General features: G+C 32.5%; 2 protein-coding genes across 2 annotated transcripts; one reads left to right on the forward strand and one right to left on the reverse strand.

Annotated features, from left to right (window-relative positions):
• On the reverse strand, nucleotides 1-1,102 carry LOC130747512 (NAC domain-containing protein 83-like). Its single transcript, XM_057600477.1, has 3 exons — nucleotides 949-1,102; nucleotides 220-470; nucleotides 1-72 (listed from the first exon to the last, which is right to left on the reverse strand). Exons 1-3 carry the CDS (start codon nucleotides 1,100-1,102, stop codon nucleotides 1-3), a joined length of 477 nt encoding a protein of 158 aa, XP_057456460.1.
• A 1,296-nt stretch (nucleotides 1,103-2,398) lies between these two features.
• On the forward strand, nucleotides 2,399-3,953 carry LOC130717140 (mitochondrial import inner membrane translocase subunit TIM8). Its single transcript, XM_057567263.1, has 2 exons — nucleotides 2,399-2,554; nucleotides 3,504-3,953. The coding sequence occupies exons 1-2, from the start codon at nucleotides 2,507-2,509 to the stop codon at nucleotides 3,690-3,692; spliced, it is 237 nt and encodes a 78-aa protein (XP_057423246.1). The 5' UTR covers nucleotides 2,399-2,506; the 3' UTR covers nucleotides 3,693-3,953.
• The last annotated feature ends 20,659 nt before the right edge of the window (nucleotides 3,954-24,612 follow it).

The raw sequence follows: 24,612 nt of genomic DNA on the forward strand, positions 1-24,612 counted from the left end.
TCATTCCATGCTTCTATTCTTATTATTGAATACGTGACACAGAACCCAATCCCCAATCTCCTCTTCATTGTTCTGCCAATCCAAAATCATTTGACATAAGAATTAATATTTATAAATTAAAGCATATACCTTATAACATTCTTTGAATAGATATCATGTTAACTTAAATGTTATACATTGTTGTGTTGCATTGTGACCCAAAAATTTGAAATTAATTACCTGAGATGAATAATTGGAAGCAGTAGTTTCTGAACTGACTAGGCGATATTGATACATGCTCCAATCAGTTTGAGATCCATTTGGAGATTTCCCTTCATAAAATACCAATGTTTTTCTTAGCCCTTCAATTCCATCACTTAATGATGGTAGAACTTTTTTGTCTGATTCTGATTCTTTCCAATATCCAGACTTGGTTGTTTGGTTTTGACAATTGGAGCTGAAAAAATACTTATCTTTCTGATCACAATTTCCTGAAACTAGAATACTAGTGAAGCTATAATTACATACAACTGATACAAGCAATAATCTACTGTAAGAACTAAAACGTGTGTAAGCACAGCGTCTAAGGGGCTGAAATTTTTTTTTTATCCACTACATGTATTTTTACATGAACTTCTTATTTTATTTTTAGTCTGCTCCTTTAAAGATTTTGTAGATTTTAATAATTTTACTCTAACCCTCGCAATGAAAAAATCATGGATACACCTCTCTTTATAAGCATCCGTTAATGGCGCATGTGTTTGTTTTCTCATTCATGTACCATTTCAAATGCCTATCAAAAAAAAAAAATGTACCATTTCAAAAATTCTCGAAATTAACACAAAACACACTTTTCCAAACAATATAAACTTCAAAGGAAGACATTGATCTTGTTAGCTTCCGTATGACGGAATTGATTCTGAAAAAAAAAAAAAAAACTATTTGCGTTTGGACAATTAACTTTGGTACCTGGCAAATTCCAAGGGTCGTTTTGGTAGACATTTATGTCAAGAATCATTGAAATTGATGGCAACTTGCGCGAGAAGATCTTAGATTTCAAGTAATGAAAGACAAGCTCTTCATCTGTTGGCTCAAAATATAAACCAGGAGGTAATCTTCTCATTTGCTCTGAAATTAACTTTGGACTTGTGACAAACTCAAAGTGTGGTTGAGGGCAGGCACATCAAGGAAAGCGTGCTTATACTTATACTTGGTTGGAGTTGGAGCAAGAGGCGAGAACAATGCTTAATGGACTAAATTTTATGCATGTTTGACAATTAATAGTAAACTAAAGTTCTTCCTATCAGTGCTAAAAAATCTTTTTCTTTGCCTTTTGCTACATGCACACGCATTGAAGTTTGATCATGCGACAGAATTATAAATGACATCGACTGTCATGGGATCTGAGGCTATTAGTGGGGTATATATTGTGAGTTTGAAATGCAATTGGTGGAAGTTTGTTGTGCGAGTTAATAGCTACATGGACAAAAAAACACAAAAAAACGCCAGCAAGTTTTCATACAGAAATGTATAGAAAGAGGAAACTGTTAAAAGTGTCTAGCCATGAAATATATTACCCTGACAACTGATGATGTCTATGTGAAAATGAGGCCAACCCCCTTTGAAAGCGCATGAATTATATTTGGAAGATGAAGGGTAGCCAACAATGGAGAAGATGACCCAACAATGTCAGAGCATGTTATTTAAGATGCTGTGTCTTTCATGTGAGTGATATGCATTAAAATTTATATGATATTTTAACAAAGGGATTTAATTTTCTTTTATTAAAATTGAAAAATACATAATCAAAAGCCGCCACAAGCTAATGAAACCAAAATATTAGCGTTCACAAGATGAACCGTAGCCAAAAGAGCATCTTCCACCCAAACTGAATTAGCTAAAGGATTTAATTGGAACATCTAAAAATATATAGGATCTCACTCAATTAAGGAGGGAAGAAGTTTAATTAGATTTTTTAGGAGGGATTATAAGTCAATTACAAGCAATTTTTTTTAGTTTAATTTGATTTCAGATAGTTGAACTCCTAAGGTATATAGGCAAGTGTTTGATTCCTTAGTATTGTGTATGGAGAATAATTTATTAAAAAAGAATTACCTACTTAATGTGATTTTAGAGTCTCGAGGAGATTAGTCTTATGACTGTTGGACGTGAGGATACCGTGGTACAACAATAAAAGTAAACCTTTTAATATTCATTTTTTCCAAAATTTTTATTAAATATTAATGGTCCTCTTCAACTTAGAAAAAAGATATTTTGTTTGAATACTCGGAAAATAATTTATTTTGGGCAAAGCCCTAAAGCCCCAAATCAGAAAATAGTTTTTGGCCATTTTTGGGCTTTGGGCCTTTAAATTTATCCCTCTTTGACAAAAAACCTAGTGTGTCCCCTTTCTTTTTATTTGTATTGACCGTGGTTTCAGTTCACTGGCGTTTTAGGTTTTCAACATACGGCTGGGAACTGAGTACTAGGGTTTTTGATTTCTCTTACGAATCCCTCTCCTCTCTCAATGGATCTTTCAGACATCAATTCACCCGAAATGCAGAGGTTCTACTCAGTAAGTTCGATTTCTTGTTCTCCTTTTCTTACGATTACGTTTGATAACATGAGCTTCCAATTTCCAAGTTATACAGCGTTAATTTCTACTGTTAATTTTGCATTTAGAAGCTTGACCTTGTACCCATTATGTTTTTAATTTTTATTTCAACTATTCTTGTATCTATTCTTGACAGTAATGAAACTTTTTAAAAATTCGTTGCTTAGATATCTAATATGGCTAAAAGGTGAATGAGGGAGTTAAACAAACTTAGCTGAGTTAGACTGTTACTAGTCACTAGACACATTGTCCCTTTGAACCCAATTTGGATTAGGAAAATAAATTTGATTAATTCATACCTATTAGCAATATTTGTGAGGCCTATTTTGTATGCGTTGAGACATGGAATACGCGCGTTCCAGCTGAAGCTCCATATTGTTACCTTAAGTAATAAGCCTGTTGAGAAAGGGGAACGCTACCCCAAACGTCCACCTTATTGTGTAAATAAATCATTTGTTTTAACTCACTTTCATTTTTCCTCTCTCTTTCTTGCACATTCCTACCTCTGTAGATAAAACAAAATTAGCACACATTCAGTTTTGGCATCCCTGAATTATGAAAGCAGAACCTGATGATTGTCTATGATTTGTAAATTAGATAATGTGTGTTTATGATTTGTAAATTGGATAATGAGTGTAACCTAACCTCTAGTGCTGCCTTTTCCAACCTTTTTCTGGTTTTAACTTTCATAGTTGAATATATCTTCTTGTGTTTATTTTGTGAAGAACATTAACAGTTTGTTGTTATTAATTTATTATATAGCTTGGAGTATCTAAATGGTATTACAGATTGTACCACTTATATGTAAAGATTTCCTTCTTTTCTAGGCATTCTTTTGCTTTCAGTTCAAATAATAGAAATTTTGCCTTGCCCCAGAAATTATAGCCTTAACGTTGCCCTCCAAATGCAGGAAGAACAAGAGAGAGCCATGGTTAATGAAATGGTGGCAAAGCTAACAAGTGAATGTTGGGACAAATGCATCACGGGTACACCTGGGAATAAGTTCAGTTCAAGTGAATCTAGTTGTCTTTCAAACTGTGCACAGCGTTACACGGAGATGACCATGCTTATAATGAATAGGTTTAAGAGCATGCAATGAAGATCAAGGCTATCAATATTCTCAGTTGACCAATGTAGTCTTAAATTTCTCCATTTTCACAATCATCAATCTTAGTATCATTATTACCCAATATTTGGTTCTTTTTTGGTTGTCGAGTGAGAATATTTAGTTTGCTGAGTTTTATTTATATTTGGTGAGATTTATATGAATTTTACCGGATAAGAAAGAGTTTATTGGTGTGTGATATTAGTATCTCACTATTTCTCAAAAAATAAATATGTTTTTATGATTGTGATACAATACATTGTGTACTGCCAACTGCCATTTATGCTGTCATAAGATGATTCTTTTAGCTAGCACTGCATTGATGGGTAGATCATGGATTATTAAAATAGGTGGTTGATTAATTCAATGAAAACTGTTTCTTGTGTCCCAGATGATTTTTGTTTGTTATTTTCTGGACAAGGTTTATTGATTTTGGGAAATTTTGAATCGATCAATCTTTGCACTTCAACACTTTCTTTTCCTACCTTAAACCTGTACAAACCTCCATACTCATGAAAGAATTGCAATTTTGTTCATTCCCCTTGTGTCAGGCAATGTGATCCACATTAGCTAGTCGTTTATTTGTCTGTTTTTCGACACCATTTGGCCCCATTTGGTAGTTCTGAAGCATGTCCTCAGCCCAATGAAGGAACCTAGTGTAGTATCTGGAAGGGAAATGAAAGTGACGGACCTGTGTATATTTAGATATTTCTCTTTTGTCCAATCTTTGATCATACTCCTTGTTGTTTGTTAAGGCAATGCCGGCTCGGTTTGTCAACTTCGTTGGTAATAAACCATAGCATAAATGTGAGGGAGGCGAAGCTTCAGTGTCCAAAACTCTGTTTGGAACACTGGGAGGGAGGCCAAGATTTTGTGTCAATTCTCTGTTTGGAAGACTGAACACTGGACTATTGATAATGTCATTGCGTTGTTTGTTGAGGAATCTTTCAACGCCTCCCTTCGGAATGGCATTAGCTACTGTTCCAGTTTTGATATTTATTCTGCTATGTCAGAAAACACTAGGAGATGATTCTAAGCATTTTTGAAAAGGAGGGTTCTCGCTTTTAGTTTTGTGCTTGGTATTTAGTAAGGAGACAAATAAGGCTTGCCAGAACCACTGCACCATTTTCTTATTTTGTAGCATGTCATCACTAATTTAGGAAACACTTACATGTCTCTTTAGATAAATACTAGCGTTTTTACCCCGTGCGTTGCACGACGATTAAGTTTATTGTGTAGATTTATATGTAGAATAGTTGCATAACAGAAAATAGGTTCAAATATGCATGTGAATAGACCAACTTAAAAATGTTAAATAGTAAACGCTGTATAACCCACCAATGTCAACACATGAACAGTAAAATAAATCCAAGTTTTTACGGAATGCCTTGAAAAACAAAATGTTAAATATTGTTTATTTTGGAGAATTAGGACAGGTCTAATCAAAATAAATTAAATCAATTCCTTTGAATAATTCCGGTTTTGTAATTTGTAAGAGTCATGTCAGAAGTCAAATTTGATAAAGACTTTTTGCTGATTTTCATTCCTTCAATTTTATGGTTCTTGGTTTAAATTTAAATGGCTTAAAAGTCAAGCATTAAAAACAACAATATGGGGAATTAAAACAGTTTTATTCAGTACCACAAAAATCAAATCCCCATAATTAATATAGGTACGTAGTTAAAAAAATTGGTACATACAACCGTTTCTTTTTTATTAAATGGAAATAAATTAAAAATCACATGATATTTTGCTAAAAATTATCTTTATACATAAAATAGGTTAAATGCATTAACCACCATCATTTTGATTTATTTATTGTAATTGGACAAAAGAGTTTAAATGTATTGACCACCGACATTTAATGTAATTCTATTTCCTACGAAATTTAATAAATTAATTACGTTGAGTGAATTTTTAAAAATCGTGATAAAAATTAACATTATGTGAAAAACGGTTTTCTTAAATGAATTAGTTACATTCATATTTAAATATAGGTGCAAATTATTATGAATAAAGAGTAAGCAAGTGAATAAGGTAGGAGAAGAGAGGAACAAGAGATAGAGAAATAGTGTGATGGAGATACTCTGCTAGGTGCAGACTCCCTTGTATTTATACTATTAGGTTTAGAGTGTTGAACAAGTATACATGTGGGCCTGGCCCATGGACTCCTAACTCTGATGGGCATCCAAATATTCATAACACTCCCCCTTGGATGATCATCCCTTAAGAATGTGCCTCATTAAAACCTTACTAGGAAAAACCCAGTGTGGGATAAAAATCTAGTGAAGGAAAAAAAGTACATCATTCTATAGTTCGTCTTTGTACATTGCCTCATTAAAAACCCTACCATGAAAAACCCAATGGGAAAAAACATGGTTAAGGAAAAAAGAGTACAATGCATTTTAATTGAAATCTTTAAGCCGACGAACTCCCACATTCTGCACAAGCTTTTCAAATGTTGTAGTTGGAAGAGTCTTCGTAAATAAGTCTGCCAAATTATCACTTGAACGAATTTATTGGATGTCTATGTCACCATTATTTTGTAGATCATGAGTGAAGAAGAGATTCGGTGATATTTGCTCTGTCTCATCTCCCTTGATGTATCCTTCTTTTGATTGAGCAGTGCATGTAGTATTATCTTCATATATAGTTGTTGGCGGCATCTTTCCAGAGGACAAATCAAGTACTCATTGAATCACGAATCTCAGCCAAACGTATTCTCGTCTTGCCTCATGTAATGCTAATATTCCTGCATGGTTAACTGAGGTGGCTATCATAGTTTGTTTCACAGATCTCCATGAAATGGTTGTTCCTCCACATGTAAACAAGTAACCTGTTTAAGATATTTAGACAAATATCCAGCATCTGCATAACCAGTTAGATCAAGCTTGGACGTAGAGGGGAAAAATAAACTCATATCCATTGTGCCTTTAAGATAACGAAAGACTTGTTTTATTCCATTCCAATGTCTTCGTGTAGGTGAAGAACTATATCTTGCTAATAAATTAATAACAAATGTTATATCAAGTCGAGTATGACTAGCAAGATACATTAATGCTCTAATAGCACTAAGATATGATACTTCAGGACCAAGTAATTCTTCATTCTTTTCTCAAGGTCTAAAATGATCTTTATTTACATTTAATGATCTTACAATCAATAGAGTATGGACATGATTTGTCCATATAGATTCCTTTTAATACCTTTGCAATATAAGTCCCTTGGTACATAAATATCTCAACCTTTAGATACTCAATTGATAAGGCTAGACAAAATTTTCATTCTCCACCATTTTATCTCAGATTATTTCTTTAGCAAATCTACAGCTTTGGTAGCTCTTCTAGAGTCCCAATAAATCATTGTCATTGACATTAATTATGACATAAGCAATCTCACATCTCATCATAAATATGCATGAGTTGGTTGGGCCATTTTGTGACCGTCCTTAAGCAAATAATCATCTAGATTGCTTCAATATAATAATTTGTTCATTGTTGAGAACATGAATTGTGTGCTTTAGGCATCTTACAATCTTCAAGGAGTTTTATAGAGATATCAATCTCAAGTGAGCCATACAAATAAGTTGTAACTCCAAGTATCCACCACGATTGTCACATGTGTCTTAAATATGACAGCATTATTTCATTTTACTACAAAGACTCTTTAAACCTTATCATCTTTATACCTTTAGGGTATAGACATGAGGTCCAAAGACCCTTAAATTCAGCAAATGAATTGCTTCTTTCTATTTATGGCCAATCATACCCATTCATTTTCGAATTCAAGATTCTCGCACATATTTCTAATATTGAGCGCTACTTCATCATGTCGACAATTCTTCATGTTCTTGGTTCCTTGTTTTAACTTGTAGAGACATAATCATATGAGATCTCTTAAATAAATAATTACAGGTACCTGAACCTCTTCAGGAGGAATAAACATTTTTGTAGTCTCTACACTTTTCAAGATAGTTTGCCTCCTCAACAAGACCATCATCCTTCTCTATGATCTATCTTTTTGAACCAAGTTTTAGGCATGCCTTAGTCTAATAATAAATTTTCCAACCGGGATATTAAGTTAGAGAAGGGTATTTGCAGCATATAAGGAATTTAATAATTCCTTTTCGGTCAGAGAATGCATCTTTTGAACTTCTGGTTCATAGTGCGAGTATACATATGCATTCTTTACAAATTTCCAGAGCTGCTTAATTTCATCTCCCCCTAATGCTGAGAAACAATAAGTAAGATATGAAATATCTATCGGTAATGGCTCAAATTGATTACATAATCTCAGCTTTTCTTGTGGTATCACCTTAGTGCGTTGTGGTGGAGCAATTGAAAATATATAACGCACATTGAGAATTCTTAGTTGAGAGATATTAGGTTCCTGACCATGAACCAATTACAATGGGAAGAATTCTAATGAATTGTTGGCTTGATGCGTGTCAATGCTGCTAATTGCAAAATCACATGTCCATAAATAAGGCTATTTGTTCTCATATGTAATTATCTAGCCATAAATATGAGGCGTTTAATTAAACAAATCAGCTAGATCATTTGAATACGAACATGTGCAACTAGATATTCAAAATCATGTCATTTACCAACTTGATCAAGGTTGGAATTTTCACTCTATCAATATTGAGAGTTGATGACATATATTTGATCATTTAGTCGATGCATCGATAAATTATGAAATACTTAAATGACTCATAAAAAGAGTGAATACGTGCACATGTATCGCATCTAATATACTCAAGAGTATGCGGGATTCAAACCCATATATTTTACCAATTATTAATTGGTCATGAGAACAAGATATAAGAATTATTATATTGAAGAATCTTCAGGTTCTTCGATGAGTGCTCATATGAATTCATATATTTTCGTATCATAAGACTCGGGATGGTCTAACCGGTCATGCCAATCACATTCACTTTGTTCCATATATAGAACTTTCTCATTCAAAATAATACTTCAATGCTTGAAGTAAAATTTTATGACGTTTTAAATCCTTTAAGGATTTTGATATTTTCAACCCATAGTTTATCGTTACATCAATTAGATGTAAATAAAGTCCTTCAAGACTTTCAAATTAATAAGGAATTTGTGTACATGACAGTTGTGTCACAAGATGAGTATTGCATCTCATAATTTCCTTTAACTCATATCCATCGCATGAAAAAACTCAATAGGTTTGACATCTCTGGATTACTACCGATCCAAGCAATATCTAGCAACAATGTTTATATATGCTCTTTATATTTGTATACTTTGATATCAATTTAGGGGGTGATAAGGGGAGTAGAAAGCATGAGATCATGCGCCAATGTGAGACTGCAACTCACACTTTAATTCTCAACATTCTCCCCCTAAGTGTGAGTCACAAACACATTATTCTCCCCCTAAGTGTGAGTCACAAACACATTATTATGCTCCCCCTTAGCAAGCTATTAGCAATTGCACTGCAATTTGCTTCATCACTGTGCCAATAGGACACGTCGACTGACCACCACATTGTGTCAGGAAGACTTCCGACATAAGGAGTCATTATCATGGTCACATCAACCATTGATTCAAATATCACTTCTATGATTCCAACCGCATTTGGGTTGTTTCTTGCAAAAATATAATATTATTGATCTATGGATCTATTCAAGAGTGTCAATGATCCATTTTAAAATATTGCTTTGAAATTTCATAGACTTCTTCTAGAGAGCCACCACAAAAGTTTCATTTCATGAAACAATACCATATATGTCATTGGATGTCCTTCAGGGACATTTAACCATGCGTTGATCTAAATGATCACAACTTTTGTCATGTTTGTTGAGATATTCACTTCAGGAAATATCTCAATCATTCCTTAATATAGCTACTTCTGTAGCTTACATGATAGACACATGTCTTTCAATCAACTTGATCATTTATAATGACAACGATATAGTTCTCCAGGAACTACAATATAAATATTGACAAAAGACTATAGAGTCTTCTTCTTTTGTTTATTTCAAAAGGCTAAGTTTGTTTAACTATTCTTTTATGATACAAGAAGGAAGTCCAAATATATGTAAATAATTTTTTTTATAAATAACTAAAATAATTTTATCATAACCCCATAGATTTATTCCTAAAATACTCTGTTCATGATCTCATAAATATTTACACATATTAAAAAAACTTTAAATTCTAATTTTATTAAGAGTCCCAAAATCAATTGATATTAGATTAACTCTTCCCATAATATCTAGCCATAAATCAAGCTTTGCAATGTTCTGCATTTTTACTAAAAAAAAAATTAATCAGTTATTATAATGAAAAGACTGGAAAAAGCACAACTCATGTAAATTTTTATTTATTTATTTAGGAACCGTATCCAATTTATTGAAGATAAAAATAAACTCATCATGATCATATATCTTTTAAATATATATATATATATAATTTGAATTGAATTTAAACTGATTATAACAAAAATTAAATGTATGATTATATAAGTATAAAATTTTCATGGAGATAAAAAAACTGATATTGACACCAATAAAAATACACCCGTGATCTAAAAAAAAATTAATTAGAAGATAGTATTTCACAAATCAATTATCAGAAGAGAATTTATGTAACAAATCATAGTATTTTACGTAGATTTTGGCTAATTACAACATTTAAAAATAATGCTGCTGCCACATATGGTATATTCATTTCATTAATGCATTAAAGTAATTTTGGCAAGATTATGATATGAGTTAATTTTTATAAATTAATTGTATAAAAAAAGTCAAACATTAAAATCAAGTGATTCGTACTTTTTTATGCATTATATGATTTCGGTTTATATATGTCTTATTATGGTTACTACACTTAATTAATGCAAAAATAAGCAATACTTAAACAATTAAATGATTGTAATTAATGAAGCAAATGTAATTTGTATCATGATTTTTAACAAATCACTCAACGATATTAATGCATATAATTGTCGTTTATATTTTTAAAATTTATATACATTGAATATAGTAAATGATTAAGCTAATATTGAATGTTCACACATTTTTTATTGAAGAGAACATATTGAAAGTAAATGTTTTTTCCTTGATCTATGGGTTCCACCCATTTTTAATTTAGGCGTTTTTTCTCAATTAATGAAAACATATACTGAACACATTATAGGCGGATTTTTTGTATATACAAAGTAAAGAAAGGTTAATTGAAAACATCCAAAGTAATATCAAATAATTAATAAAAATTTATAATTAAAAATCACATATTTATAATTATTTTCCGTATTTAATTTAATTTCCTTACTTAAAAAAAGTAAATTTAATTTAATTTCCTTATTTAATTCAATTTCCTCATTTAATTTAATTTCCTTATTTAATTTAATTTCCTCATTTAATTTAATTTCCTTATTTAATTAAATTTCCTTATTTAACTCAACAATCAATATTTAAAAAAAAATTAATCAATTAATGTTAAATGATAATTAAGGTGATTATGTTTATTGAATGGGTAATGATTGATTACGCTAAAATTACTACCATTTTTTAAAAACATTCCAAATTTGATTATCAAAATTTGGTGAGTCTGATTTGTTGGAAAAAATTAAGGTTAAGTAAATGCATTTATTTCTCAAAATGAAAAAGAAAAACTCAATATGTCTCAGTTAATTTAATTTCCTTATTTAAGTTAATAATGTAGATTTTAACACAATACTCAATATGTTGTTAAAAAAAATTAAGTAAAATATTGAGTGTATATTTTTAACGTCGTACTCAGGTATAAATTTGTTTTTTAACTTGACACAATGATTTTCCTTAGTGAAGCTCTGATATAGAATTTTTCCGATTTTTTTTAACTTGAAACAAATAATAGTGATATTTGATTTTGAATAAAAAAATGTGTTAATTCAGTTTTTTTATAAAATATAAACAATGAAAATTTGTATCTCATTAAGGAAATAGTGATTATTTATCAAAAATCTCACATTGAATAACGAAATTCTTTTATTTTGAACTTGGAATCAATCAAACATTAATGTCCAAAGTGTTTTACTCAACTTTAATTTTCTCCTTCAAATCAGACTCACCAAATTGGATGATTAAATTTGGAATATTTTTAAAAAATGATTTTCTTAAATGATTTTTATATATTGAACACTAATTTAAATTTGATGATGTTTTTTTGGAAGGTATTCTTCAGCAAACATACTAAATTGAAATCGAACTCAGAAGTACTTGCGAATTCCATTATCCGAATAATTTATTGAAAGGACTAATTGCCAGGCAAAGGTATCAAAATAGGCAATTACACCAAGAAAAACTGTAACGCCACAATTTCTCAACTGAGGAATCACATTAAGTATCCTAACAAAGTCTAAGGACTATTCTGCAATCCCTAAAATCCAAGGGTTTTTTTTTTTAAAATGACTAAATATTATAGGGTTGGAAACACATAATAACTTTATTTAAATAACCTGTTTCACGATATACAGTAATAATAGTTTACAATACCATAAGTAAGGTTCAGAATGAACATGCGCACTTTAACAGTGGCGGAAGCAAGGCTTTAATAACAGAGTTCTCATTATAAAAAAGGAGACTCAAACATAGTCCACAAGAAGAGAAGCAAAGCTGCTTCTCACACCTCTACTCCACCGCTTACAACTCGATCTCCAACTCGAGCAGCTAAGCCTCGGCGGAAGGATCTTCATCGCCTAATAGCGTTAAGCGCCCAAACAACAAATAGCAAATAGAAAGGGTTAACTCCATGATATTACCACGTATAAAAGGGAAAAATATGCTATTCAGATTTAAGTGCATTTCGTGGCACATAAACTAGCAACATAACTCAACTCATATATCAACAACTTAACATAGATTAACTCAGATAATAATAACCTCAACAATGTAACATCAAATCAGATATCAATAAACCAATAACTAAAATCTAACAACATGGGGTCGGGTGTTAGTTCCCTATAATGCAACTATATGCTGCTACCAAAATGGATCGATCAGCAATGTCTCTCAAGACGGGACAATGATTTTAAAACAAGGAAACACAATCATCAACACAAGGAAACACAATCATCAACACAAGCCTCACTAGGAGCAACATGATCTTATAATACTAATCGAAATCATAAAGAAAGCTTTTAAAGCTTCAGAGTTCACATTTGGGCACGAATGGACAACGGAGACTTCGTTCGCTAAAACGAGCATAACTCGAGCTACAGAACTCGGAATGACATGAAACCAACGCCAAAATTTCGACAACGGAAAGTGCTACTCTATAGCTCAGGTAATAGAGACCCAAAATTTATTTTTGGACACGGTACCCTAACAAACAGGTTTCGGCCACTCTAAAAAATAGGGTTTCCGAACTTTTTCTTCGATCTAATTTAATTCCTAGGTATTGTTAGGCGATATCTAGGCCAGGGAAACTCTCAGAAAAATTATCGGATCGAAAACTAGAACAGGGGTATTTTGGTCAAGATTTTTAGCTCGGAAACTCAAAATCAGAATTTCGAAAAATAAATTGGATGAGGTCGATACCAACGACGATTATGACGACTAATCCTACTGACGCTAAACTCAGTCGAGAGTTTTTGAATAAAAAAGCGGAACCTCAGCATAAAATGGGTATTTTGAGCAAAATTGAAGTTCTGCGGCGATTCAACGAGATTCGGCGAAATGTAATCCGCTAAACATGCTCTTGGGCATGCAGGGAATAAGTTTAGACAGAGAAATCAAGTTATTTGGACAGTTTTACAAAAAGCTTGAAACTTTGAGCACAGAAAAACATAGAGAAAAACGACAGAATTTACGATCAGAGGTAACGAAAAGCATCAGTACCTCTAGGCCTACGCGTAGCAACGAACTGTGCGAAGATCAGACAAGAATCGACGAAAAGCTCTCCTCCTCCTTCTCCTCTCCAAGCCGCGGGTTGTGTGTGTGTTGGTGGTGATGTTTTTTTTGATTTTTTTCAAGGGAAAATGAATATTTCGCGATTTCGATTTTTCCTGCACATTCCTCCGTGAATTCTAAGATATGTTCTGGCGACAGAATTCCCAAACTCAAAATAGATTTCTCAGAATTAAAGCAAACGATCCAAAGTCGGTGTAAATCTATTTTACCCGAAAAACTTCTTTTTGCAGTTGATGTCGGATGAGAAAACTTCTTTCTGAAGAAAGATTAGAAACATCGAAAGAAATGGGTGTACGCGTGTGGAATCTTCGTTTGAAGCTCCGATTAGAAAAGTCTTCATCAACAGTTTACTTTAAGGTTCTTGAGTTAACAGGAACTCGGTTTCGGCAAACTTCCGAGAATCGAAATCGATCGTTCGTACAGTCCAGGGTTTCTTGTCGAAACACTCGTCGTGGAAAGGAATAAGAGAAGTTCTTATATTCCCCTGAATATTGTTGAATATCATTTCTACAGTGCTTTAAGAGCAAATTAGTCATTTACTAACGTTTTCGCCCTAAGGCGGAAGTGAATGAAACTCATGTTATAACCTATAGTGAATTTAGTAATATTCTATGTCGTTTCCCAACTTTTCTTCTTCATAATACTGATCCAAACGTCACACACAAGTTAAGTTCCTCTCACGCTTACACATAATCCTATGCGTGAGTTGGAAATTAATTATTTATTTAATTCTAAAATCTTGGGTCTTACAAAAACGGATATTGAGTTTAGACCACATATGACCAGCAGAATTCAAAACAACAATAATGATATAGGTCAACAAAGAAAATTAAATCTAGACCACGTATGGTCAAAACGAAATCCACATCAAAAAACAGGAACATAATTTGCTCATATCTTCTCCTTCTTGACAACTTTCAAAAGCTGATTTCTCCTTCTTGACAACTTTCAATACCTTTTGTTGGTAATCATCAACTACAATTGAAAAAGACAAAAACTCAGTATTAGTTTACAGAAAAATTCAGATCTAACAGGTCAATTGAATAGAAAGTGAAAAAAAAAAACCTTTTGATATGAGAAGGTTGATTGATAAAAATTTGCATACAAAAATTTCGATTGATATGAAAAGTTTGTTTGAAAAAATACCTTTTGTTGTCAATTCAACAACTACAATTGAAAAAGCCAAAAACTCAGAATTATTTAACGAAAAAAATTCAGATCTAACAGTTCAATTGAATGGATAGTGGGAAAACCGGAAAAAATTCAGATCTAACATGTCAAATGAATAGAAAGTGCGAAAAAATACCTTTTGTTGTCAATTCAACAACTGCAATTGAAAAAGCCAAAAACTCAATATTAGTTAACGGAGAAAATTAAGATCTAACAGTTCAATTGAATGGATAGTGGGAAAAACAGAAAAAATTCATATCTAACAGGTAAAATGAATTGAAAGTGCAAAAAAATACCTTTTGATATGAGAAGGTTGAAACTAAAAACTTACAAAATAAGATGGCAAAAACACCTTTTGAATATGAGATGAAATCAACAATAAGAAGGTTGATTTATAGGAAATAATTTTGAAAATTACATTTAATTGGGGACAACAAAACCAAATTATAGGGAAATCAGTGCAATTAATAAATTTGTGTGAATTGTGGTGGCTGTGACACTTGTCAGCCAGTGAGGGGGGTGAGATGAGAGTGAACCTTGGAATGCCACGTGTCTAATGCTTGTTGATAACATTGTTCTTTTATATAGTACTAGCGTTTTTACCTCGTGCGTTGCACGGCGAATATTGATCTCATTATTTAGGCACGTATTAAAAAAAATGAAGATATAATAAAAAAATAAGCATTTAACCAAACAAAATCAATCACAATGGTATCACACAACTTGCAAAATTTGATAAATTTTTTTATATATTTAATCCTAAATATTTTTAAAATTATGAAAAATATACTTAAATTAGATGAAAAATTGTTCCCGAGAGTTAGCAAAAGTGGTAAAAGCTATGAGACATAAGGGTTGGAGGGGAATGAAGAGTTAGGAAAAATTATTAGTTTTTACCTGAATTATTCTTAATGTAAATTGTTTTCCCCTGTGAAAGTTTTTTACCATGTGATTTAAACATAAATATACAGTACTCATTTAAGAAAAATGTTTTAAAATCTGACCGAAAATTTGGCCCCAATTACTATTATTTCGTACTCATTTTAAATTTCAAACTCAATTTTTTTTTTACAATTTTTTAAAAAAGGAAATGCATTAACTTAAATTGAATATTAACTCCTTAATTATGAGGTGATTCTATAAATTATATTTATTTATTTAACAATAAAAGAAACCCAATTAATTTTTGTGAGCGTTTCTTACCCGTGCGTTGCACAACAAATTTTATTCTTTTTATTTAAGTATGTATGTTCATATCAAAATTGATATACTGAAATTAATATTGCCAAGATTTACATTAGGCTTAAAAAGGTGGAGGATATTGAGGCCAAAAAACGTGGATCACACCCCAAAATAAGTCTCTGCATTTAATTACTTATCTTACAATACTTTTCAGAAAAATGTTATTAGTTTTCCCAATATGTCCGTTTGCGAAATTGAAGGCATATGTTGTAGATGCCTTGACCAATTCCCACTCTGAACAATTTTTCTGTTTCTTTTGCAATTATGACCCTTTTAATTGTTTCATCGTTGTGGGCTTTTGGTTGATCCATAGCTCCTTTATAATGGGTTGTGCATGAATTATATTTTGGAGAGACTCATGACTCCTTTATAATGTTTTCATTTAATAGGGGACAAAGAATCAAAATTATAGGGAAATCGATTTGTATAATTAATTTGTGAAAGTTTCTCTGGTTGTGACACTTGTCAGCCAGAGAGAGGGGTGAGAGGAAAATCATTCTGGCAATGTCATGTGTTAATTTTTTGTGGATAAGGATTTTCTTTTAATAAGTATATATATATAGATTTTTTCAGGTATTCGAATTTATACTCTCATCTTTCTTTAAATCATTAATTAATGTATCAAATGTTTTTTTTTGGGTTCAATTATCAAATGTTAGATTTTCTTGACAAATGTTTATACTGCTTACTACTTACTAGTGCTCGTGATATTAGAAACCTCGGCCCACAGGAAATCCAATTAGAGTGACAAAAATAGCCTACTACCACACGCTCACTAAGAAAAGGCCCAACTACAAATTAGAAAGCCTCCATGTGAAACTGTTCATATAAAGTTTTGTTTTCGACCAAAACACATTTGTTTGTCAGTGAAGAAAAACTTTTGTTTTTGTTTTCTGATATATCATATGTATCTAGAAATACAAATGAATAAAATGTACTACATAACTCGGCGGCATACAAAGTTGCGACAATTTTTCACCACACAACTTGCAAAGTAGAAAATCTGTTTATGGTGATTTGAAACCCACATAAATTGTGCATAATTTTTAGGTAAGAATTTTGTGACAGTTATGTGATGTCAAATTGTGAAAAACATATGTCGATCGCATTTCCAATATGTCCAACAATCAATATTATTGTATTGTATACCGCGATTGCTATAGTTTCCACATAAATCTGATGGATTGATGAAAACAAAGTTTGGAAAGAAAATTCTTTGAAAGAAACATATATAGAGGACCATACGATCTAAACTTTGTCATTTTGATACTATACAGTTCTCTCGATTTAAACTTTGTCATTATTCATTTATGATCCATGTCATTCAAAAGCACCATTGAATAGTTTATAGTTCTTCTCTGAGTTTTCAAGGTTAGCCACGCATGCCAAGAATGTATGTGGACTCCATTGTATTAGGAGTGTTATCTACAGTTTTACTCCCATTGCAGCCTCGTCATGGAGAAGATAAGACCAATTTAATTGTTCAAGCATGCGAACATGGCATGACATGTTCAAGGACCTGAATTAATAAATTCCATCCGAATGTGACTCTGTTTTGTAACTTCCATTTATGCAGAGGCTCTCTGCAAGAACCAAATAGTCCACAATTGCTGCAAGCAATCTTGTTATATATGTAGTTGGCTAAAATCGAATAATGTATGACTCAACATTGCATTGGCAAAGTAGAATTAGAGGTGATTGTGAATTGCCTTAACCTTATGCCAAAGTAATCTCATTCATAGCCTCACAATTTGGACATTGATTATGAATGCTACCAACAATCACTCTCTATCCAATACCCACATTTACTCACTTTCAAAGCAGGTAGCTAACTCGTATTAACTCTAATATTGTGTATAGTAATGTTCGTAGGGTCCAGAGTAGTCTAGTTGCAATTCAATGTATGTATACAGTCTTCTTTAGTTAGCAACAAGGTTTTGGTTTTACGATCGATACATCAAGTTACCTTAGCAGACATTCTATTAAATGTTTGATTTCTGTATATGAGACCGATAACAGAGTTCAAGTTGCTGATCTGGAACAATTGCGAAGCCGCATGGTCCAGGTACTAGGTGGTGGCTTCCAAAATTATCTAGAAAGATCTTAAAGGGCTGCTATGGATAGAAATTATTGCATGATCATGGAAGTGATATGTTTGAAAAGTCTCACATTAATTAGAGATATGACTTAATAAGTCCCTATACATAGGAGCAATATTTTAGAACTATCAACTCGGTCGAAATATTGAGTCAATGAGTCACTCATGAATCATTGGTCGGAGTTGTTGACTTGGGATAGGGTTCAGCGGTTGGACGTTTGATAATATTTTGGAAGGTCTAGAGTAGAGTTCGAATCCATCACAATCAGTGGCGGAACTTGAAGACAAAAATTGCAGGGGCCAAAATTATTTTTCAATTCCAAAGTTAAAATATATTTTATTAGTAATAAACACATATATAATTATTTATATATACACACACACAATAAAAGGATTAAATTATTATTAACTTTGTTAGTAAAAGAGTTACACGGAGCCACTTAGTCAGGTAGTCAAGCAATAAAGTTTGAGAAATTTTAAAATTATACTAAATAAAAGAAAAGCAAGAGTTGAACCCGTTACCTCTTAGTCATTCTACAAATGAACAACCACTAGGACACAACATAATTAATGAAAATTTTCCATCGTGTTTTATATATACATATTAGTTTCTTCAAAAGTATGGAGGAGCCAAGGCTCCCACCTGTCACCACCAAAGTCCGCCACTGATCACAATCACATTCCTTCACTTTTTCACTGTTTTACTAGCAACTCTTCAATACTACAATATATTAAAACACGCGGACTTAGCGGCCATAATGTTCAAGCGACACAGTGGTAATGTGAGTTATTTCAATCATTCAGGTCTTGTGTTCAAATTCCTAATTGGTGACGTTTTACTTGCTAGATCCAAACGAGTGTTGATCAGTTTGAAAGCACATCCGATATGAACCTAAGATCAAACAAGCCACAACAACGGGTCCCGATCATACCAGTTCATCTGGTCCGAGTTTTAAAATAGTGAATGGAAGAGCAATCCTTTTCGCTAAATTATCTTTAGGAGTAAAGTTAAGTCTATCTTTTACAAAAGTGATTTATGATATTTTTGTAACATGTTTGATTTCTAAAAGAGACACTGGTCAGTGTGTAATATATAGCACAACTCTTTGAAATTTAGCCTTAAATAAAGATTAGTTTGAGTTGGTAGTTTGGGTAAGGAAAATTATTCGCAAAGTACATACACCTAATAAATACTGAAAATGGGAAATGATGAAGAAAAAAAAGTATAAATATTATATATATATAGAGATAAAAATAAATTAAAATGTGATGTTTATGAAATATTTGCCTTGTTTGAGTGTCCAAATATGATTATTCACTAGTTTAATATCTTAAATCCCCTCATAACTAAGTAAACTTCGTTTTTTCTAAGCCAAGGAAAATTTATAGTATTTAGAAGAAAGAAAGCAAAAGCAGACATGCATGAGTACAATGTGTACCAGCCTGATTAATGTAGAGGTAAAGTTTGTTAGGTTTATGTATGTGTAAGTGAGACAAATTTGTTCATAATTTGAAATGGAGATGTCAAACTAGGAATAAAGTGTATGATATAATTCCTCGATTATGGATGCTGTAATTTTTAATTTAATTAATAACGGTTAATTAATGACGAACGAAAGAAGGAGGAGTGGCCAACAATTAATTGCATGAAAATCATATTTCCAATTTTGTATGGTTGAAATTGAGATAAACATCTTGTCAATATCCACTTGGAGGGTCCCCCTCCCATCATTGTGGAAACAGATATAGATATGGAAGCATGGCTTCAGATTTATGGTCCTCCCTTCAGAAGTAACAAATGCCAACCCAGATAATAATACTAATGATCGAGTAATCAACATCTAACCCGAACCCAAAAACCAAATTTATCAGCTGATGATTTGAACAGTACTCTGTTTCTTGGTTGTGAGTAGACACAAGCACCAGTCAAGACAAATTAAATTGATGAAAAAGTGATGTCAAAAAAGATAGTAATATTCCACTGAATGAAAATACAAGTGATACAAAATCGTTTTATTATGAAGGCGAAACTAGTAAAGGATGATATTGTAGGGGTATCCTTCCCCAAAATGGTTTCTTGACCTCTGTTTGTTTGGGCTTTTTGCCCTTTCTTTTATAAAAAAAAAAGAAACTAACTGAATAAAAAGCTTTTAAATTTTTTTGATAGGCATAAAAAGCTTTTAATATAACTTTTATGTAATTTTGGATTTTATTTATATAATATTTATCAATCAAGACTCATTTTTCTTACTTTAGTACATTTTTTAACAAGTACTTCTTGAAATTAAAAATGCTTAAATATTTGATGGAGTTTTCTTAATTTAATAAAAAAAAATTTACTTTTACAATATAACAAACAATTTACATTAATTCTTTTTTGAAGCAGAACATTGATATTTTTGGTAGTATGTTATATTTTTCTTAAACTGAAATTCACAAGTTGTCTAATGTAACTTATAAGGTTATAAAGCTCAGTCTAGGCGGATAAATATTTTTATTTATGAAATTCAAGTTATTCCAAATTTACTTATCATACATACTATAAGCACATGTAAAATTTTGTGAGGGCGTTCCCCTTTCTGCCCTAGCGGAGTGAGAGCGAGAGGAAAACTGTTGTGAGGGTGCCGCCATTCCTTTCCCTCTTTGGGAGGTTTCTTCTTCTCTATGGAGGGTTTTTCTTATGTTTGGTAGGTGTTTTCCCACAACATTTGGGTTCACTTCCACTTATGTGATTTTGCAACCTAAACAGATGTACTTGAGAAGACTAAGTACAACCAAGCCCTCACAAGAGTGCTACATCAGGGAGGTAATGTTGGGGACAATGGAATAGGGTGACGCAGCTCCGGGATCTGTAGATGAACGTCGAGGGCTCCCGCCAATGAAGCATGTGAGGACACTCCGATTCCTAAGTCAATAAGAGGCGTGGAAATGTGAGGAATATATTAGAGCTGAAAACTTAGCTCCTGAGGTTCATGGTTGGGTCGTGGTATCCTCGCAATCCACTTGTAGTTCTGAACCGGTAGATCACTGATTCCCCCAATCATCGTGTGGTGTGGGATGAGTGTTTTGTCAAGGGATATTAATGAGGGGTTGTTATCACTATGTGTCGGGGGAGACGCGACTCGCTCGCCTCCTTTTATCATATAGTGGTCCCCCAAGCCGCGCCGTAGAAGATGGTGGGGATTATTTCTTACACCAGGTGTTGTCTTTCTTGGCTCTGCATTCGAGGATAGACTCGTCCTCTTAAGTTGTACCTTTGACGTATTAAGAAGTGAGATTGCTTCGCTTTTAGGATTTTGACAAGGTACGCAACTCGCATCCTCGTATGGTGACTCGGTCCAAGTCTTGGCGTTCCTTCCCTGTACCTCAGTCAATGGTCCTGCTCAATGTATGTCGGCGACATCGGTTGGTACCTCTACCCATAATTTTGGTCCTATATGCCTCGGCTACATAACTTTGTATCTCATCATATTGTCAAGCAACCAATTATCCCAAAAGCTTAAGCTGTTGGGTAAGAGTCACTTTAATGGTTTTATATTATATTCTAACACGCCCCCTCACGCAAGAGCCCTTTGGGCTTGAAGCGTGGATAAATGCACAGGCCCACCTACCATGTGCTTAATTAAATTCAACTTTTTAATCAGAAAGTGAGGGGAGCAAGGATCGAACTCTAGAACTCTCGGCCATAGAGGCTCTGGTACCATGTCAAGCAACCAATTATCCCAAAAGCGTAAGCTGTTGGGTAAGGGCCACCTTAATGGCTTTATATTATATTCTAACATATATGACCCTCCTTCAATATATCTCGACGATAGTGAACATTGTCTCTACCTCACTTTTCGGCCCGTGAGACTGTTCTGGTGCTGAGAAATTCGAGGTCACGTAGTGCCACCGCCATACAACACTACCACCATGCATGTACCACCATACAACACTATCACCACCACTACCAAAGCCAACTCCACTGTTGTTTAGATCTCCACCACCATTGTTAGTTCGCCGCTACAATCACCACTCTACCCCACCACTATTGCTACAACTACCATCCTCTGTTATCGCTACCACCACCGTCATCTCAACCACCACCATCCTCCACCAAACATATGATAGTATCAATTTAAACAATATGACAAATATATAGTGTGTGAACAAATGTTATATAGTATAAATTTTTATCAGATATTATCCTATGAGACCTGATACAGTCAAACACAATCCTATTTAATAAGTGCTATCAGACCTGAATTTGTATATATGGGCCCCTTTACATCGCATATGTATCTTAGCTTGCCAAACTGTCTCCGTACGTGGAGAAATATCACAAATAATTTAAGAAAACTTCTGATTCATTCTGATTTGGGAGTGTCTGATTCTCATACTTCCAAAGCACGTAATAGAGAGATGGCGAGAGTTCGAGTATTAGCTAGCAGTATCACATTGGTCAATTTTCATTTCAATCAAGTCATTCCAATGCTGACTATTCCAGGTGTCCCTCCACGTCATTGGTCTATGATGAGCCACACAAACAGAAACCTTCACAAATAATATGCAATCCAATGTTCTTAGCCACACGAAAAGAAAATCCATTATTCACTTATTTACATAAAATCATTCAATCATAGATATGATAGAACCAGCAATGCAGTTTGAGCCACTCGAGTATCTAAAACGTATCAATTTTAGTTATAATTAGTTTCGTGAGGCAATGTAACACCTATTAAAAGAATGATTGGCAAAATTATGATAAAATTGAAGGTTAAAAGTTAAAGCTATAAAATGAAAGTTGAAGATGAAAGCTGAACGTTAAAGCTGAAATATGAGTATAACAGTTTCTTTTTTGTTCCTAGTATAACAGTAATTATGAGTTTTAATATATTTATAGCTCTAATAATCTCTCATTTCATTTTCATTCTCTTTTTCTTTTTATCTCCTTTTACTCCATTACATCACTAATAACGTGTATGCATGTGGAGTTCAAAAAAACGTGTATGCATGTGGTGTGAAAGAAACATTATTGTAACAGTTATATAGGGTATAAGAGCATCCATAACGAAAATATTTGGAAATATTTTATCACTAAGCAATCAGAACTGTTTTTTACCAGTAGTGTTAAAAATTTCACATTGACTAGAGATATGATCAAGTGTTATAGAGTAATCCCTAACTCTAGGATAACCTTTGATATCATATTAAGAGTAAAATATGCATGAGGTGCTTATTATGGATTGTTTAAATACAATGTGGAATTTGAACTAAAGTATGTAGTATCAAGCAACCCAAATAAGCATCATTTTGGATACTTTAAGTATCACAAATTTTTCGGTTTCCTAAGGCTCTCTACAGGCAGCAGCCATATATGAGACTAATCTCTTGAGATTTTTTGATCACATTAAGTGGGTAGAGTTCTACCAACAAATGCTTCTTCAGACACATCACCCAAAAATCAAACCCTAGACTAAAAGTTTAAGGAGCTCAACTATATCTACCAGTTGTGCTATGTCTGATTGGTAAGTATCATAGCTATATATAAATTTATAAAATAAATCATCATAATCATTAGTAATATTATTTACTTACTTTAAAAAGTCATTAAAACAACTCAATCAATAATTGTGTAAAGTAAGTCACTCACTTCTCTAGCTTTAAATTTTAAAAGTGGTAGATAAATGAAAATAAAAAATCTCTTAAAATTATGAGTGATAAAAATAAGGGTTTAATATGTTTTTTTATCTCTAACTTATACACCACAATTTAAAATGGTTTATATAAAAAACAAATTCATAGTTTTTGATGCCTCAAAAAATTTGTTTGACTAACAACTAAAAGTATGAATTATTTATAAGAACTATTTTAGATTTTAGATTATAGTGTATAAATTAGAATGCGTTTAATTCAACTTATTTTGGAAAAATCACTTTTTGTGTTTGTTTCAGCTGAAGCTGAAAACAAATTATTTGAAACAGTTACTTTAGCTTATAATGAAAATCTATGATGATAGATGAGGGGAGATAAAAAAAAAGTGATTTTAATTAGAGTAGTCAAACACGAATCAACTTATGCTTTTTTCAAAATCTCTTAAAAAAATTATAATTAAAAATTAATATTTTTAATCTAAATAAACGCACTTAAAATAACTTAAATAGATAATTAGGTTTCTGCTTTTTTCAATAGCATACTGAAACAACTTAAACAATATATAAGTGATTATTTTAAAGAAATAAGTGATTATTTCATGAAGTAAGCAATAACAAACGGTTTCTATGCAAAATGTTCAATTAAGTTCAATTTGTTTTCCTCAATTAAAAATTAAACATGTAGGGTTATATATGCAATTAAAATCATGGTTCTATTCTATTGACTTGGAGTTACCAAACACAACACATAGAACATTATTGTCCTGTTCCATCCTGTTCTGTTCCGTTCCGTTCTGTTCTGTCCTGTTCCGTTCCGTCACCAAACGCTACCTAAAATATGAA

This window comes from Lotus japonicus, chromosome 1 (genome assembly GCF_012489685.1).
Source record: "Lotus japonicus ecotype B-129 chromosome 1, LjGifu_v1.2".
Taxonomy (NCBI): Eukaryota; Viridiplantae; Streptophyta; class Magnoliopsida; order Fabales; family Fabaceae; genus Lotus; species Lotus japonicus.